At 37.6% G+C, this 18947-nt stretch overlaps 1 protein-coding gene across 2 annotated transcripts in view; it reads right to left on the bottom strand.

Moving 5' to 3' along the window:
• Positions 1 to 18947, bottom strand: part of Terf1 (telomeric repeat binding factor 1) — a 37095-nt gene that overhangs the window by 14973 nt on the left and 3175 nt on the right. Inside the window, exons 3-7 of one of the 2 annotated variants that reach the window (XM_041667885.1) lie at positions 14453 to 14574; positions 12472 to 12558; positions 9309 to 9458; positions 8647 to 8759; positions 1120 to 1179 (exon numbers count right to left, since the gene is read on the bottom strand). In XM_041667885.1, the coding sequence (XP_041523819.1) occupies positions 1120 to 1179; positions 8647 to 8759; positions 9309 to 9458; positions 12472 to 12558; positions 14453 to 14574 (532 nt within the window). The remainder of the gene's footprint in view (positions 1 to 1119; positions 1180 to 8646; positions 8760 to 9308; positions 9459 to 12471; positions 12559 to 14452; positions 14575 to 18947) is intronic. The other variant, XM_041667886.1, reaches the window with a different exon arrangement.

The raw sequence follows: 18947 nt of genomic DNA, 5'->3' as shown, positions 1-18947 counted from the left end.
ATATTGAGACCCTGTTCCCTTTCCTCCCCAGATATAGATAATCTAATACAGTGTTTTTACGGACAAATCCTATAATCTTGGATTCTTACATCCTAATCACCAATCCTTTCCACACTAAGTTAGCCAACCCTTCCCATATATCCACTCAGCAAATCAATTGATATTTCTATAATAATTTACACAGACTTTCTGCTCTTTGGACATGTTAGATTGTCCTTCACAGCATTTATAGTAGATCAGAAAGAGTTTCTGCAAATAATTTCATATAATTGGAATATGGGTGCTGTGGGAGCTCCTTCAGCCTTTAAGATACCAGCTCAATTGGGCATGTTCTCTTATACTATAAATGCAGCTGTAAAGTGTGTGTTCACTCTCTTCTCTTGCTAAACAAAGATTCGATTCAGAGTTTTTGTTTTGAAAATAAGGGGGGGGGTGCTGTGGAACAATGGTCTTGTACCCTGTCACTTGTATTGTTTTTAATAAAATGCTGATTAGCCAGTAGTCAGGCAGGAAGTATAGGTGGGGTGACAAACAAGAGAATTTTGGGAAGGGGGAAGTCTCAGCCTGAAGCTATCATCTAGAAGCAGAGGAAGCAAGATGAAAATGCCTCATTGATGAAAGACACCAAGCCATGTGGCTAACACAGAAAAGAACTATGGGCTAACTTAAGATGTAAGAGTTAATAAGAAGCCTGAGCTAATAGGCCAACAATTAATAATTAATGTAGATCTTTGTGTGTTTCTTTGGGACTGAACGGCTGCAGCACCAGGCAGGACAGAAACTTCTGTCAACATATGGAAACAAAGAAAATGTAGCTTCTAGCCCTTCCTGTTCTAGCAGGGAGTCTTTGTTATAATGACAGAATACCAGAACGAGCACATATGCTCCTTATTTGTTCATCAATAGTCTATTAGAAACCATGCAAAACAACCCTAGATTCCATATCAAAGTCTTTATAGCTAGAAATTCCAAGACATTTCAGGGTCTTGAGTATCTATTCAGTTAGAGGTCTCTGAGCTGTATCTAATTATACCATTTACGTGCCAACTTTAACATATTTAAATCTACATGAATTGCATTCATCAGTGATTTTAGGGACAAAGAAAAATGTCACTTTACCTTATTACGGATACTGTATTCATGAAGGATTCAGTTTCTGTACACTGTTGGCCACCAACACTTTAAAAGAAAAAAAAATTCTAAGAATATATACAAATGGATCTCTGTATAAGAGAACTACTTGGCATAGTCAAGACATATTTCAATACACAAGACCATCCTGGTTGAATTAAGGACTTACAGAATCCATTAAAAGGTGGCCACTTTTTGCTCAGATGTGATTGAAGAGGTTACAAATCAAACTTTCCCAAACACAAGTTAAGCACAGTTAATATTGCAACCAAGAATCTTCCATGTTTTCCTTTAGAAAACTCCTATTCCATTAAGTTTTCTTTTAACAGCTTTACTTGAGCACAACTGATACATAAAAAACACAAGTGTTAATGTATATAATTTGATGGGTTCAAGTTTGTTTCCTTATCAAACATTTGTCTCAAACTGAACTTTTGGGGATGTGGTAATACGCAGGAAGTGAGATAATATATAACTCAGACAAGACTCACTCATGCCCCTCCTGTTTTAGTCTTTCATGTGCTCTAGCATAAAAGTCATGCACTGCCACATCCACTGAAGTTTAGAAACAAAACAAAACAACACCCCCCACCTTTTTGATCTCACTAAAACAGCATCAAAACCACAACATGGCCATTTTCAATTCTATTCCTCCAAGAGGTCCATTTCTCTTTTCTGTGTGTTTTACACACACGCGCGCGCGCACACACACACACACTCTCTTTTGAAGATAGGGTCTCATGTAGCCGGGTTGGTTTCAAATTTGCTATATAACCAAAAATGACCTTAAACTTCTTTTTTTTTTTAATTTATTTATTTATTAAGGATTTCTGCCTCGTCCCCACAACCGCTTCCCATTTCCCTCCCCCTCCCCCAATCAAGTCCCCCTCCCTCATCTGCTTGAAGAGCAATCAGGGTTCCCTGACCTGTGGGAAGCCCAAGGACTGCCCACCTCTATCCAGGTCTCGTAAGGTGTGCATTCAAACTGCCTAGGCTCCCACAAAGCCAGTACGTGCAGTAGGGTCAAAAACCCACTGCAATTGTTCTTGAATTCTCAGTATTCCTCATTGTCTGCTATGTTCAGCTAGTCCGGATTTATCCCATGCTTTTTCAGACCTAGGCCAGCTGGCCTTGGTGAGATCCCAATAGAACATCCCCATTGTCTTAGTGTGTGGGTGCACCCCTCGTGGTCCTGAGTTCCTTGCTCGTGCTCCGTCTCCTTCTGCTCCTGATTTGGACCTTGAGATTTCTGTCCGGTGCTCCCGTGTGGGTCTCACACACACACACACACACTCTCTTTTGAAGATAGGGTCTCATGTAGCCGGGTTGGTTTCAAATTTGCTATATAACCAAAAATGACCTTAAACTTCTGTTACTGTTTCCAGCTCACAGTGCTAAGTATATGTTACCATTCCAGGTTTTATACTGTGCTGGGAATCAAATCCAGGGATTTGTGCAAGATAGGCGAGTACTCTACCAACTGAGCCATACCCCTAGCTTCACATATAAAAAAATCTTAACCAGTTAGGCATACACACCCTTTAATCCTAACATCTGGGATCTCTGTGAGTTTGAGACCAGCCTAGTCTACAGAGTGAGCTCCAAACCAACCAGGGCTACATAGTGAGACAAAACAAAACAAAACTTCCCTTCAAGGTTATGCTCAAAACTAAAACCTCTACCTATCTTAATGACAATATCTAAATCTTTAGATTAGTAATGAACTATGGGTTTTGTGCTATAGTTTATTGCCTATAATTCTTATTACTCAAATGGCTTATAAGCTGTATTAGAGAAAATAGTCATCTCCTTCAGTTTTATAGATGTAAATTTTCAATTTTCCTGGCATTTGTCTACCCTCACAATCACACTGCCAATGTCGCACCTGCTTCAGTCGCATCCCGTCAATTGCTGTCCTGCTATTGGCCATCTGATGTTGACTCTTCCTGGTTTAGCTTCCAGAATGGACTTTATATTTGTTTACCAATTTCAATCCTGTCTCTAGTTTTGACTTTCCTCTCTGTAATTAATACTCAGTCAAATTTTTATTGTGTGTCTGGCAATGAGTCAGGCATGAGAGATACTGAGCCACTTAAGATGTTCAAAGTTAAACAGAACCCTTCAAATAGGTCTGCACTACAGCATGCGTGTGCTTGCATGCTCTTGCATGCATATGTACATACAGACACACAAACAAAAAACCCAAAGCAAATAAAAAACTAAAAATAACAAAAAAACTTCAAAGAATTATTAGTCTTATAATAAAGAGATAATTTATTTCCACAGTTAAGGGTTTATCATGAATGCATGACTTGATGGCTTGTACTCTGAGAGCACAGACCTAACAATCTAAGCAGAGAGCTGAGCTAGGCAAAATTTTCACAGGTGATGGTTGAGGGAGATTCTGAATAGAAAATATGAGCTTATACTGAAGAGAATAAAAATAAGGGAAGGAGGAACTAAGAAACTTTTCCAAGAACAAATGATAGTATTTGAAGGTCAGAGAACTCTGTTCTGTGTTGTTAGACAGTAAAAAGTAGGAGGACAAAGCAGATAATGTTTAAGTACTCAGCAAAAACAATAAAGACACCAAAACCTGCAAAAAAAAAAAAAAGTCCTTTTCTTTCCTTTTTTTTGATTTAAAGAGTTATTTTTTTTATGTGCATGCGTGTTTTGCCTACATATGTATGTGCTCCATGTGAGATGGTGAGAAGAGGAATCAGATTCCTTGGATCTGGAGTTACAGAGAGTAGTGAGCTACCAAGTGGTTAACGGGCACCAAACCTGTGTGCTTTGCAGAAGCAGCAGATGCTCTTAACTGCTGAGCCACTTCAGCCCTGACAAAGTTCTTTTTTTCCTTTTTGTGTGTTTGACAGAGTCTTGCTGTGTAAATAGACCAGGCTGGCTCTGAACTCAAGATCCTCTTGCTCTAGCCTCCCAAGTGCTGGGATTACAGGGATGGGCCATCATGTTTACTTTAGAATTTTTTTCTTTTTTTTTAATATTTATTTATTTATTATGTATACAATATCCTGTCTGTGTGTATGTCTGCAGGCCAGAAGAGGGCACCAGACCTCATTACAGATGGTTGTGAGCCACCATGTGGTTGCCGGGAATTGAACTCAGGACCTTTGGAAGAGCAGGCCTTAACCACTGAGCCATCTCTCCAGCCCCCTAAAATTTTTTTCTTGCTGGGCGGTGGTGGTCCATGCCTTTGATCTTCACACTCAGGAGGAAGAGGCAGGCAGATCTCTAAGTTCAAGACCAGACTGGACTACAGAGTGAGTTCTAGGACAAACTTCAAAGCTATAAAGAGAAACCCTGCCTCGAAAAACCAAAAAATTGCTTTTCATAAAATTTAATGGGTAGAATACTGTTCTGAGAAGCTGGATGAAGTAATGTACATCATGTTATTCTAGCACTTGAGAGTTGAAGGTGGTTGAATCAAAGTTCAAGGTCACCCTCTGGTACATCACTACTTTTGTACTTTGTGGTCATTAAGTAAAATAAGGGTTTCTTAAATCCAAGTACCACAATAATGCATATGTCAACTAATAACTCAGATAACTGAAATGAGGATTGGGAAGGCTGCAAATACAGTAGATATCCTGGTCAAAAGTATGACTTATATGACTCAGTTGTTAACATAGAATCATGAAACTCTTAGGTAAATGATGAAGCTTAAAAAAAAAAAAAATCAGCCTGAGTGAGGTAATTCAGACCTAAAAGATAAAATACCATTAGGTACTCACATGTGGATGTTAGTTGTTAAGTCATTATTGATAAGCAAGCTACAATCCACATCACCACAGTGGTTATGTAGACAATAAGGGACTGGGGGAAGAGGGATGGATGGATTCCCTAGAAAATGGAAATAGAACAGTTATAGATAGATAAAGAGAAGGGGCTGAAATTGGATGATCAAACAGAAAGGGAGAAAAAAGAGGGGGGAGGGAGAGAATATTGGAAGGAACAGCTAAAACTAAGGGCCATTGAGGCGTCACATGGAAACTTCATACAGGAGTAGCTTTCTATCACAATACACATATATGACAGTGGTCTAAATAAAATCATCAAATAACAGGAGAGACACAGCCCCAAAGAATATCAACCAAGTATCTCGTCACCAAATGATGCTTCCAGTACTGGAAATGGGTTACACTTAATTGAGATGTTGGTCAAAGGGGTCCCATGGGAACCCCGAAACAAACTAGGCTGTTGGTGACTTTCCACAGACAATAAGGCCCTATTGCTAAAGACAATGCCTACACAACTCAATGAATATGGAGAGGTCAAACTGGTGCCTAATAGAGGCTTTACCCATATTGACTAACGTTCGTAGTACTGGAGTGCACTCTGCATGCTACCAAAGAAGAAAGGTAAAAGCCAACCCAGCTACAAATCCTTCAATCTACAACCATGACCTTCCTGCAATATACACCGGTACAACAGTTGCTCAAAACTTGTGGGAGTAATCAATCAACATCTGATTTGAGTTAAGCCCACTCCATGAGAAGGAACCCATGCCCAGCACTGCTTAAGTGATTAAGAACCTGGGACTAGATAGTCCAGGGACCTAGGAGGAAAACAAATACTACTGTTCTGCAAAAGGAATGTAGCAATAAAATGACACCTAACAAGATTCTGCGTTCCTCATGACCTGTGTCTTGCTTAGCCATCATAAGCTTCTTCCTGTAGCAGCTGTGAACAAATACAGAGAGCCACAGCTAGACAATATACAGAGGGAAAGACCTTAAAACACTCAGCCTTAAAAGGGATGTCTCATCAAATCCCTCTCTTCAGGGCTCAGAGAATTATGTGCAAGAAAAGGTAGAAAGTGTTTGAGCCAGCAGGGATAGAAGACACCAAGGAAACAAAGCCTTCTAGACATCACAGGGCTGGTGTACATATAAACTCCAGAGATTGGTAGCATACATACACAGGGCCTGCGTGAGTCTGTATCAGATGGCATCCTGGTGCTGAGAGGGGAAGTGGACACATACCCCTTATCACTAACCAAGAAACTATGTACAACTGATAACCACTTGAAAATAATAAATTAGTTTTCTCTAAGGGGGTCTCATTGGGGAAAGAAACCATTCTTACGGGTAGGCTCCATGCCTAGCAGTAGATGGCAACATCAAAATAATTCAGCAGCATCTTTGTCTCATAATGCTAAGTCAGGTGCTTTTTTTCCTTTTCTATCTTATAGGTCCTTTGTGTATATATTAGGGCTTCTGGTTTTAGTTTTTATGTGGTTCCTTGGTGTACAAAAATGTATCTCTGCACCTGTATGTGTTTCTTGTGCTTTTTCTTTGGTTCTTTTTCTTGTTTGGTTGTTTTGTCATATTTATTTTTGATTCATCTCATTTTATTATTATTTCTTAGATAATATTATTATTTCTTAGATGCCTGTTTGTTTTTTAATGAGAAATGGAAAAGGATGTGGATCCGGATGGGAGGAGAGGTGAGGGAAGAATTGGAAGGAGTAAAGGGAGGGGAAACCATGATTAGAATATACTGTATTTTTAAAAACCTATTTTCAATTAAAAAAAGTATGTTCATATCCTGCCATTGGTTCAATCTATAGTACTGAGAGCTAAAAGTTTTAAGTTGGGAAGAAATTTAAACATTTACTTTTGCAAAAGTAAACCCTGGAATTCACTTTAAGGATGTATTATGTGGAACCAAGCTATATTATAACCTTGGATACAAATCGTCAGATAAGGATTTCTGAAATGGAAAGACAGTGGATAGATGAAGTCAAGGAGAGTCAAGAGTATAGAAAAACAGATGAGACCACGAAGGGCTCTACTTCCCACTCTGTACTATGTCTGTGTCTAGGAGACTTCTGAGATGATTGAGTGGGGCTACATAAGGAGAACAAAGCACATGAACTTACTTCCAAGAACTATAATTTAGGTTTTAATTCTATAATACAGCACTACTAACATTGAACAAGGAGGCTTAAGTTACATGATATACTGGTCTCAGGATCATTTATTTTCCAAATATAATACATTAAATAGAGCCAGAATGAGATATTTAATTCTCAAAATGGTTTGTTTATCAATGACAAAATAGGACTTTAGTGCAGCCTTTGAGATGAATGAGGAGCAAACCATGCTCTGATACATAGGAACAAAAAGGAGAAGATTCTGGGATGATTTAGCCTTAGTCCTAAAGGGTTATAAACAGTCACCTTTAAACAGTAGTTAAGATAGCATCCTTGGAACTTTAAATATTATGTGGGCTACTAAATCCATTTGTCTAGAAATCAAAAGATTTTAACTACCTAGCTTTGGGTTAAGTGTACAGTAACAAAGAATTTATCATGGGTTAAACACAAGAAATCTTGGGTTGACAAATGGCTCAGTGGATAAAAGCACTTGTTCTGTAAATCTGATGATTTCATTTCAAATCCCAGAATCCATCCTGAAAGGAAAGAACCTACTACCCGAAGCCCTCAAACATTTACACATGTACTATGGTGCACATATGAATGCATACACACACACAACAATAATAAATAAAATTAAAAAAAATAAGAATCTTTATAATGGTCAAATTTTATCATCTTCAGTAGAGTTAGCTCAAAAAACAAAAGTGCAATATTTATCCTTAGAGTCTTGAGAGATGGCTCAGTGAGTAAAGGTTACTGTTTCTTTTCTGCTAAGCTCGACTACCCAGAACTCATTACCTGGGGCCAACATAATAGAGAGCCAGCTCCCACAGCTTGTTCTCTGACACTCGCACACGCGTACACACACGCCAAAATGTTAACCTTCTTCCCGTTCCCCACCTGGGTGCTGTGGCATATTCTGAGTGTAGCATCTGGGTGGTGAAGGCAGGAGGATCAGGATCTGTTTCAAGTGAGCCTCAGTGACTTAGTGAATGTTTGATCAAGGGCAGCATCAGTTACACAAAAGCTGTCCAAAAGAATAAAACAAAAAACAAATACCAAAAAAGCGCCGCCCCTTGGCTGAGGATGTAGCTCAAACAAACAAAATTCCTAAAGCAAACCGACCTTGAAGATACCTGAAAATAATCTGAGACTGTTACTACCTCCCAACAGAGAGGACTAACTAGGACACTCCTTCCAGCACTGGAGCCAACTGCTGCTTTTTTTTTTTTTTTTTTTTTGAGTAGAGCACAATATCCTTGAAAAACATAGAGAAAAGTATTTTAAAATACTAAAACGTAATATATACCAAAGGTAAGTAGAATCTGAGCCCAAATAAGAGGCAAAAATGAATCAGATTTCTAAGTGCAACCCCATTTCTTAAGCACATCTTCACTAAAAATAGTAAATAACTCTATACACATTAAACTGGTATTTTCGCTCCTTTCTTTGCTTAACATATACTTCGTGTAAATCCTGAAATAATTCTATAGTACTCCAAATACTCAAGCCCATCAATTACTCAGTTATTACTTAATAATGGCTTGCTAGCATCACCTATGTTAAAGACAAAATAATCCTAAGAACTTAAAAGAAATCAAGAGTGTACAAACCTTTCTCCTTTATTCAAATTAACTTCAGTTTCTGTTTCAGTATTAGTAGCATCTGGCTTATTCTCAGAAGCTAGTGTCCTTGCTTTCTCATTTTCCACTACTTTTGTTGCTGCCTTTAAAAAGGTTGAATATGGAGGGGAAGGAGAAAAAAGAATACACTAGGCATTTTTAAACAAGCAACACAATCTTTGAGAGCTGTAGCAGAGGAATCTATTCACAGGCTAACAGAAGGTATCACATTATTTTCACAATTCTGATGATGCTAGCAACTCTAGGGTCTATTGCTTGGCTTATAGATATTATGGAAGGTTTTTTCTCTTGTAAATAAATTTGATAGAAAGGATGGTCTCCAGGCAATCTTAAACAAAATTTTAGCAGCTGAAGACAAGTGTTAGCTAAAGAGCTTCTTTTGCTAAAAACAAGTTCAGCTCCTGCATCAGGTGGCTCACAACTGCTGCAGGGAATATGATGCCCTCTTCTGCACACATACACACGTGTACATATCCATGTACACACCCAAAGATTCTGAAGTACAGTTACCACAAATTAATGATGCTATTCCACTTTAGTCACTAACTTAAAATTCGGGTCAGATTTTAAGACTCTCTCTTTCAAGTCCTCTCCTTCATCATTACATTCTCTTTCCTTGAGATAATGTGTACCTTCATCAGAAAAGTTGATGATTTTTCATTCAGCACACAATCCACATAACTCTTAATTTTCTCCATCATGCAGTTATAGCTGAAATGTTGAAAAAAGGAGTGGAATGCATCTTTCTGAGAGATTATCCTGAGTAATTTCCTTTCTAAAGACTAAAGAAAAAACAGAAATGTATTAACACAAACCAAATTTTAAATACTGATTAAAAAAACAATTATTTTGTAAATATAAACTCAAAGAGATACAATTAAGAGTTATAATTCTGCTTTAAAAGACCCATGTACTGTCTTCCTTTAAAATGCCCCCACATTTCTACATGTTTTGTTTCAGACACATAGGAGGGAACAGAGATTATAAACTTAATTGCCTACTACCCAGACATATAAATATGTTGTACAAATAACAGTATAGTTTACTGGTTTTAATTTTATTGACAGATGTTGGCATGCATATGTGATGCATGTCTTCCTCTACTGCTCCCCACCTGATATCTTTAGACAGGTTATCTCACCGGACCTGCTCCTCACTGATTATTGACAGGCTAGCCACTAAGCCCCAGTGACCCTCCAGTCTCTGCCTCCCAGAACTGGGATTACATGTACCTGCTACCATATCTGGCTTTTTATGTGGGTATTGGGAATCTGAGTACAGCTCTTCATACTTTTGCATAGAAAGCAATTTACTTCATTGCAGGATCTGTGAAGTCCTGTGGCTTTAATCTTATACAAATAGCATCATTTGTAAAAAAGTGATTTTTCTGAAACTTGTTATATTTTTCTTAATTCTATGTTCCTGGCAATTACTTATGCTAATGTATAGGAAGAGTTACTTGTACCAGCTGTCTAGTATATGTACCAATCATCATTTGTTCATTTAGTTGCTTGAAGAACTTAGGTTATTTGCTATTACTGCAATGCTCAACCATTTTCTCTTAATCCTCTTGTGTTCAATATAAATTTTTCGTATAAAGTAGTTGTCTCAGTGCTGGACAAACAATAAATGCTATAGAACATGAAGAAACTGTAGTCTTGATCCTAGACAAATTGTCTCAATAAGATCTGGGTTTTTCCTGTTTGTTTTTAAAGCTTCATGGCTTTTAGAATATATAGGAAACTTAAGTTATTCTAAAGTATTTAACTAGAAATGGAACTCACTGGAATGTGTGCTTGCATGTTTTGCCTTGACTCTCTAATGCACCAATTTATACTTCAGAGAGGAAGGTATGCAGGCATCTAAGCACTCTGCCATCTTTTAGGTCAGTTGTTGCTGTTTTAATCAGTGAAAAGTGCTGCCAGTCTTAAAGTATGGGAAACAGTTCAGTGAGTTAGTTGGCAATGTCCTACTGACTATGCCAACACTAGAGAAGGTGAATACTTTCTCCTAAGTGTATTTGTGTACTGGCTGTAAGGTTTCCTCTGCTGAGACAGAAACACAGTAGAGTTTTCATTAACCTAGCAACACTAAGATGAAATACATGGGTAGGAAATCCAACAAAATCATCAGGCTCTCTGCTGAAATTTCTGGGGTATTATATCCAGGGAGAAGGGTCAAACTAGTTATTAATTATGCCAACTAGACCCTCTACTCTATCTACTAGCACAATAAATAGCATTCTGCCTTCAGTAATTTTCAGGCAAATTAAACCCAATATGACAGTACTATTTATTTGCGAGAAAAACTAAAATGAAAACCACAGGTAAGGTCTATAGGGCAACTGTTGTTAACTACTTTGGAAAACTATAGGCAGCACCTACTAAAATTGAAGGAATGTCATTTGATAAGTACAAGTGAGTATGTCTAGCTATTTATTACTCAGGAATTTTACTCCTAAGCATACAATGAACAAAAGTGCATCAGTCTGCTCCACAAGACCTATTAACGTACTTTACAGCAAAGAATAAAATACCTTAAATGTCCAGCACAGGAAAGATAAACTACGACCTACTCATACAACAACAAAAAGAGGAACAAACTATTATAATCACAACCTTGTATATAATTCCACTATAAAACAGACTTTTAGTTGGAGAAGGCTGGTTAGTAGTTATGCTGGAGAAGACTTCCTCAAATGACAAGATTTGGATGAGGTTCTAGGTTTTTATTTGAGATAGTCTCAAAAGTATCTCCCCCCCCCCCTGCCCCAAATACCTGCCTCAAAAGATTTCTCTCTCACCACCCCCATCTGCCTCAGAAGGATCTGTCTCTCACCACCCCCCCCCCCCCCCCCCCCGTCTCAAAAGGATCTCTCACCACACACACACACACACACACCTGGGCTTGGATGTAGTGTCACAGGTCTATCTGTACTATCCCATGCCTATCTAACCTTTCTTGTTGATGGTGCCAAAGACCAAAGGACTTGCACATTTGAGGCAAGTGCTAGAGTCCACACAGAGCTTCATTTCTAGCTAGCTAGTTTCCTGATGTAGGGGCTCCTCATACAAGTCTCTTCCTACTCAAATACCTAGAACACATTATTTTCTTCTAGAGGTATAGATGTTCAATAAAAAAAATTCCTAAAAATGTAAGATTATGCTTTCTTTGAAGATATTTAATTTACCCTAACAACACTGTTTTTAATAAAAACAACCAGAGGCCTACTGACTATATTAATATACACAGACAAACTATAACTCCAGCTGGGTGTGATGTTACACTCTTGAGATCCCATCTCAAAAAAAAAAAAAAAAAGCAAAAGGGAAAAGAAAGTACAGAAAAAGGGGGAAGGCCAGTAGTATATGTAATCCTAGTAATTAGTGGCAAAGTTTTGAGTTTTAAGTTTTGGATACAGAACTGAATTTTATCTCAACCACACAGCAATAAAAATCAATCATTCAATCAATAAATGAGGAGGTGGGGGATTCTAGAAAAATAAGCAAGTTATATTTCCTCTCCGTACTTATGCTGCCTAATGTGGCAGCCACCAAACCGCCAATATAGTTTCTGAACCCTGGAAAGTGACTATTAAGTTGAACATAGTGCAAATATAAGTACTTGATAGATAAAAGGGTAAATGAATACTAAATTTTTGTTTTGATTATTGTTAGAATTTTTTTAATATATTGAGTTTAGTAAATCACTTTTTTTCTCCTTCAATTTTCTGTTTTCCTCACCCCTTACAAACAGTTGTAAAATTAATTCTATCGCTTTACTATAAATAATTACCGTGTGAGATTCTGGATCACCAAATATTCTTTCAAACACTTCTTCTGCTTCCTTAAAGTTGCCACTTTCCATACAAACAGCTACAGCCTTAAAGATGACATATACAAACCTTAAATTGCTTTTTAAAATGTCCAACCATTATTTGACTAAGTGCATAGATAATACTGAAAGACATCATTTTAAACATTTTTATGCATTTTATTTGAAAAATTTTTTCAATGATGAAATAATTATGGCTTAAAAAGTTAAAAAATTCTCTCTAGTTCTGTACACATTTAGAGTCTGTTCAGCATCTCTAAGCAGTAATTAATAGACTGGAAGTTATTATTATTATATCTGGAAATATACCGCTCCCACTGCCCATTTCCATATGCTCTACACGGTGGAGACAGCACACTACCCCCATAGAACTGTTGTGTGAGCTGCAAACCACAGTGTGGCAAAGCAACAACACACTAAATGCTATGGCACCATCTCAACTGTCTAGTAGTGTAGTGAAAGCTTTCTTTAGGGCTGAAGAGATGGCTCAGAGGTTAAGAGCATTGGCTGCTCTTCTAGAGGTTGCGAGTTCAAGTCTCAGCAACCACATTGTGGCTACAGCCACCTATAATGAGATCTGGCATGTAGGCATACATGGAGGGAATGTTATATACATAACAAATAAATCAATTAATTAAAAAAAGCATAATTAATTTTTTAAAAAAACTTTCTTTAGCATCGCAAAGATAGGGAAAACATGAAAAATCTCTTTTTTCTAAGTTGAATTCTTACAAGAAGCAGGTGTTTTTCTACCCAATGTCACATCTCCAGGTCCTAATTTCATTTGACAATCACACTAAGTAGGATACTACTTTGGGTCTCTCTCTCTTGGACAACTTAGAAAAAATTTTTTTACAAAACTTCTAAAGCTGAGGAAAAATTTATTGAACAAAGGAAATATTTGCTTTAGCTGGAAGGTAGATGTTTGACTTTTCTGCTTTCTTATTCTTAAGCAGTCTACTGTAATTCAAATCTTAGCATGGTTAAAATTCTACATACTCTTGTTCACAAAAATCCACACACGGCATGCATGGCATGTGTGAGGTCTTGGGCTCAATCCTCAGAACCAAAACCAACACCCCATAATAAACAAGCAAATCATAGCACCTGCTACTTCCCCCTAATATTTATAGTACTTAGGTAAAAAAGAGGAGAGCATGAATCCTTAGTTTTAAAGTTTGTTTGGTAATATTCTAAGTAGCTACAGTGCTTCCTACAATCTGGAGGCAACATACACCTGAATATAAAACATTAAGTTCTGGGCTTGGTGCTCATGTGAAGACTATAGTCAGTGTTCTAAATAAAAAGATGTCATTAAAATTCTCACTAGGTTTATACACAACTTCTGACAGGTTATTTTTATTCTGGATGTTAGATGTTTTCATATTTGTGACAGTTAATATTCAGTCTCCATTTCTAGAACGGACTAACTGAGAAGTGAAGACCTACCCTGAACATCGGCAGCACTTCCATGGGCGAAAATTATGTTATGGGCTGAACAAAAGAAGTACGTGAACACTAAGCATTCATCTCTCTCTGCTTCCTGATTCGACACAAGATGACCAATCACTTTACACTCCTATGCTCTGCCTCCCACAACATGGACTGCTACCATCTCAAATAATAAGCTAAAATAAATCCTTCCTCTCTGATTATGTTTTCATTTTTTCCTCAGAATTTATTTTTCTTTATGTGTATAAATCTGTGTGCATGCGCATGTGTGCAGGCGCCTGCAGAGACCAGAACAGGGAACTGGAGTTACAGGTGGCTGTGCACTCCTACTGTGGGTGCTGGGAACTGAACTCAGGTCCTCTGCAAAAGCAGAACTGCTCTTAATTACTAAACCATCTCTACAGGCTCTCCCTAAGGTGTTTTGTTTCACCAATGGGCCAAGTAACTGATAGAGTATTATAGCAAAACAAGCACAAAATAATATTCATACCTGAATTTTAATTAAATTCTGTATTTCTTCATGAAGTTTGTCATGTTCCTTTTCAATTGAATCCCAAATCATCAGGGCCGATTCCAAGGGTGTAATACATTCATCACTTTCAAACTGTGCATCTTTTAAAACAGAATAACTGAAAGTTAAGTAGAAACTTCAAAACTCGATTCATTTTCAAACTTATCAACTATATTCTACATGCCAGGCAGTCTTCATACAGAACAGTTTTGGCAAATGATTTTCTAAGTTAATTTGTTTACTATATATATATACACACACACACAAAGGAAAAATAAAACCACTGAAATTATAAAAGTCAGAAACTTTTTATTTATTTTATTTATTTTTTTAAGACAAGGTCTTGCTCTGTAGCACAGGTTGGTCTCAAACTCCAGTTCTTTCTGTCTTGGCCTCCAGAGTGCTGGGAATACAATGTATGCAATACCATGCCTGGCTACCATTTCAGTGTCTTGAAGGTAAAATGCTCTTATTCGATCATACAACTAAATTTGAAATTTGGGGGGCAGGAACCATTTACTAGTTATATTCCTCTAAAACTCTAGTTTCCAGGCTGTTTTGGTTCATTTCAACTCAACTAAAAAAATCTATGAGTATATTGAAGAGAATTTTAAAATCTGGGTATAATTTCATACACTAAATAGTATGTCCATATTAGCAGTTTCAAGGATTTCATACACTAAATGGTGTGTCCATATTAGCAGTTTCAAGGATTTCATACACTAAATGGTGTGTCCATATTAGCAGTTTCAAGGATTTCATACACTAAATAGTGTGTCCATATTAGCAGTTTCAAGGATTTCATACACTAAATAGTGTGTCCATATTAGCAGTTTCAAGGATTTCATACACTAAATAGTGTGTCCATATTAGCAGTTTCAAGGATTTCATACACTAAATGGTGTGTCCATATTAGCAGTTTCAAGGATTTCATACACTAAATAGTGTGTCCATATTAGCAGTTTCAAGGATTTCATACACTAAATGGTGTGTCCATATTAGCAGTTTCAAGGATTTCATACACTAAATAGTGTGTCCATATTAGCAGTTTCAAGGATTGCAATTTTCTGTTGGCCTCTTTTGGCATTTCTAATAGTTCAGATTTTAAATAATTATTAATTTATAATTCAAGTTGTGTTGCGTACCTAAGATACAAACACAAAGAGAAAACCACTACACATGGCGACTCAAGTCTACAATCCCAGCACTTCTGAGGCTGAGGCAGGAGCATCACTCACAACTCGAGCCTAGCCTGTCCACAAAGGATGCAGCGTGGACAGCCAGCACGACTGGCACTTCCTAGACGTACACTCATTATGCCACTGGCTGTTTGCTCTACTTCAGAATCATTCAGAGATTCTCAAATATACACGGATGACTAAGTACATCTGGAAATTGTTTAAACTCTAGAATATGACCTAGGGAGGCAGTTCAGTAGAGCACTTACTCGGCACACATGAAGCCAAAATGCTGTAAGAAGAAATAACAAAAAAGATAATAAGAAAATAACCAAGAAATACAGACAGGATGAAGAGAACGTCTGAGAAAGCAGAGATGGACTATAAGGCAGAGAGATACAAAAGACATTCTTACAAATAAAGAGAGCTTATCAGGCACCTCTCTCTCTGAAGTAGGACTACACCTAGGAGAGAGGCAGATACCAGGACCCTTAGAGCCCACTTACTGTGTGTCTCAAAGACCAGTTCGTCTCAGCAGACGGCATGATCCTGTATCCAAAAGACCCTAATAACTCTACAAAACACTTGGATTTGATAAACACTTTTAGTGAATTAGCAGAATATAAAATTAAAATGGTAATTTAAAAGCTTTCCTTTTATACCAATAATAAGTTCATTGAGAAAGATACCAGGAAAAAAATCCTGATTACAATAAAATAAAGTTCCTAGGATTAAAGCTAACCCAGGAGGTGAAAAATCTGTGCAATGAAGAATTTAAGGTATTGAAGAAGTTGAAGACACTAAAAGATTAAAAGACATCCCATACCCCCAGATTGACAGAATAGTGCAAAAATGGCTATCGGTGTGAAAGTGATCAACAGATTTAATTAGTCCATAGGAATTCCACTTACGTTTTTCATAGAACTGGGAAAAAAACCCTTAAATTCAAGTGTAAGAACAAAAGACCCCAATACAAAGCAGGACAGGCAAAGTGACAAGGATCACATGAACCCATTCTAACTAGGAGCACAGGTGGGAAGTGTAAATCATGTGCAAAGGACGAGGAGCAGGCACAGGAGCAAGGAGAATGAGGCACACCACAGTCCTGAAGAGTCTCCTGAGCTACTAATTTATACTTGTTCCCTGTTTTCTTTTCTGGCTTACTTTGGATGAGGTTTGAAGATCTGGTAGAATAGGCAGTATTTTACAAGAGGAAAGGGGAAATAAGAAAAGTTTCTTATGGATTCCTTGACATTGGGTTGGTAGGCTAAAAACTAAAGAAACTAAAAACACATGACTGGCTTTTCCTCTGTATAGGGCATCTGCTGAATTCTGCTGCAGTGTAGGAGGCCTGGAAAGTCTTAATCTTAGATCTTAGGAGATAGTCAGGCATGGTGACACCTGTAAGTCCCTGTGCTCAGGAGCTATGGCAGGAGGACTAGGAGTTTCTGGGCAGCCTGGGGTACATAAAAGTGAGTCTTTTGAGATGAGAAAACCTGTCATAAACATTTTTTCTGCTTGAGATGTCTTATTTTACAGCTCTGTGGGGCTGGAGACAGGACCCACTATGGCAGCTACTACCTACTTATAAGCACTTAGCAGTTAAAATGCAAGTAGTCCAGAGAGATATCCTTTAAGCATAAAGTACTACAGCATAAGCTTACTACAAAAAATAAGATAGCTCATTAACATTTTGTACATTACTTGTTGGCATATTTTAAAAATATTAGATTACTGGATTAAACAAGATAACGTTAAAATTAACTCTACTTCCTTTTAGTTGTCTTAATTTAACTACTAAAACATCTTAAATTTCAAACATAGACCATATTTCTATCAGGAAATATTTCTTCTATTTACTATAGAACACTCACTGAAAGGTCACTGAAAATGCGACACATAAATTAAAATGAAGTTGTTTGGGGCTGTAGCTTGATGGTGGCATATTCACCTGTTAGTCAAAGGCCCTAGGTACATGGCACTGCAAAACACAAACAAACAAAACCCTAAACTTTAACTACTATCTCCTTTGAATCAATTATGAGACAGTGATTCTTGTTCGCTAATCTTTGTGGTTTTTCATCTAAGATATATATTCAAAACAGAATCCTGGTACACTTAAGGATTTAGCCATGGGGTCAGGATGAACACGCATGGCTCAGCTGTACAGCATTTGACTAAAATGCACAAGACCCTGAGTTCAATCCCCGTCTCTGTAAAAATGAACAAGGAAAACAAGTCAACCGCAAGTTACTCACAAAATCTGTTTTTATCCCTTGAAGGGAAGATTACCTGAAAAAAAACTAAGATATAAAGAGTAACTATTATGTGTAAAGCATAGCTAGGCAGTTTAGAATAATCTGCCACATGATTTATAAAACCACCCAACTAACTACAATATGTTAAGTCACAGTGTGCAGCCACAGGCTCTAAGCTACACATAGCCCTCTCTTCTGCATCTACTCTAACCCCGTCAGGTAGTAGTTTCCTTCTGGTTCAAACACTCCACCCTAGAGGTAAGTGTATAAAGATTCAGTAAGTAATTAACTCAAAAGCCCCAGGAAGTCCCTGAAACTTACCAGATGTACAAGTCTTTGCCCTCCGCCCGCTCACCCCCCCCCCCCCCAATAGCTATAGCTATGTAGGAACCACTCAGGAGAGGAGACTCCCTAACTGCAGAACTGACGACAAGTTACTCAGAGAGCTTTCCTGAGTTGCCACTCATGCTGGGCTGAGGTGTTGGTGGTGTGACTGCCTTTGAGTTGTCCATGCTCTTGTAAGTAACTACAGTAAACCCTGGTTCACAAGGTAGAATATGGTATCAGTGTTACTTTGGTTTGTCATGGGTCCCCTATTTCAGGAAATTATTAATCTCCCCAGGAATAATATCAGACAAGCTCCTAATTTCATTCTCCAAATAAAGCAGGCTACAAGGCTCAGGGATGGTTCAGTATGATACTAATATTCTGAGAGTATATATATTTTTATAAGTAAATAGTTTCATGCAAGTACTGCTCACCAGAAAGTATTAATGGGAAAGTATTTTGTAAATTATAAAACGAACTAATATTGCTCATTATAATCTAAGATTAACCTGTCTAAGGGAGACAGATTACAACCACAAACTATGTTTTCTTGTATAAGGACAGGCATCAAGTTTAAACAGCTGACAGTAAACAGTGTATGTGTTGTAGCTGTTATCACTAAGTTATACAAGGAAACTTCAAATGACATCTCCAGGAGTCTAGGAAGTGTAGTCCGCCCCCTGTAACATCTGAATCACCTGGGAGCTAAAC

Source organism: Microtus oregoni, unplaced genomic scaffold (assembly GCF_018167655.1).
Source record: "Microtus oregoni isolate MIOR12 unplaced genomic scaffold, Mior012 000017F_ref0000208, whole genome shotgun sequence".
Taxonomy (NCBI): domain Eukaryota; kingdom Metazoa; phylum Chordata; class Mammalia; order Rodentia; family Cricetidae; genus Microtus; species Microtus oregoni.
This window is presented reverse-complemented; position numbering and strand designations above follow the sequence as displayed.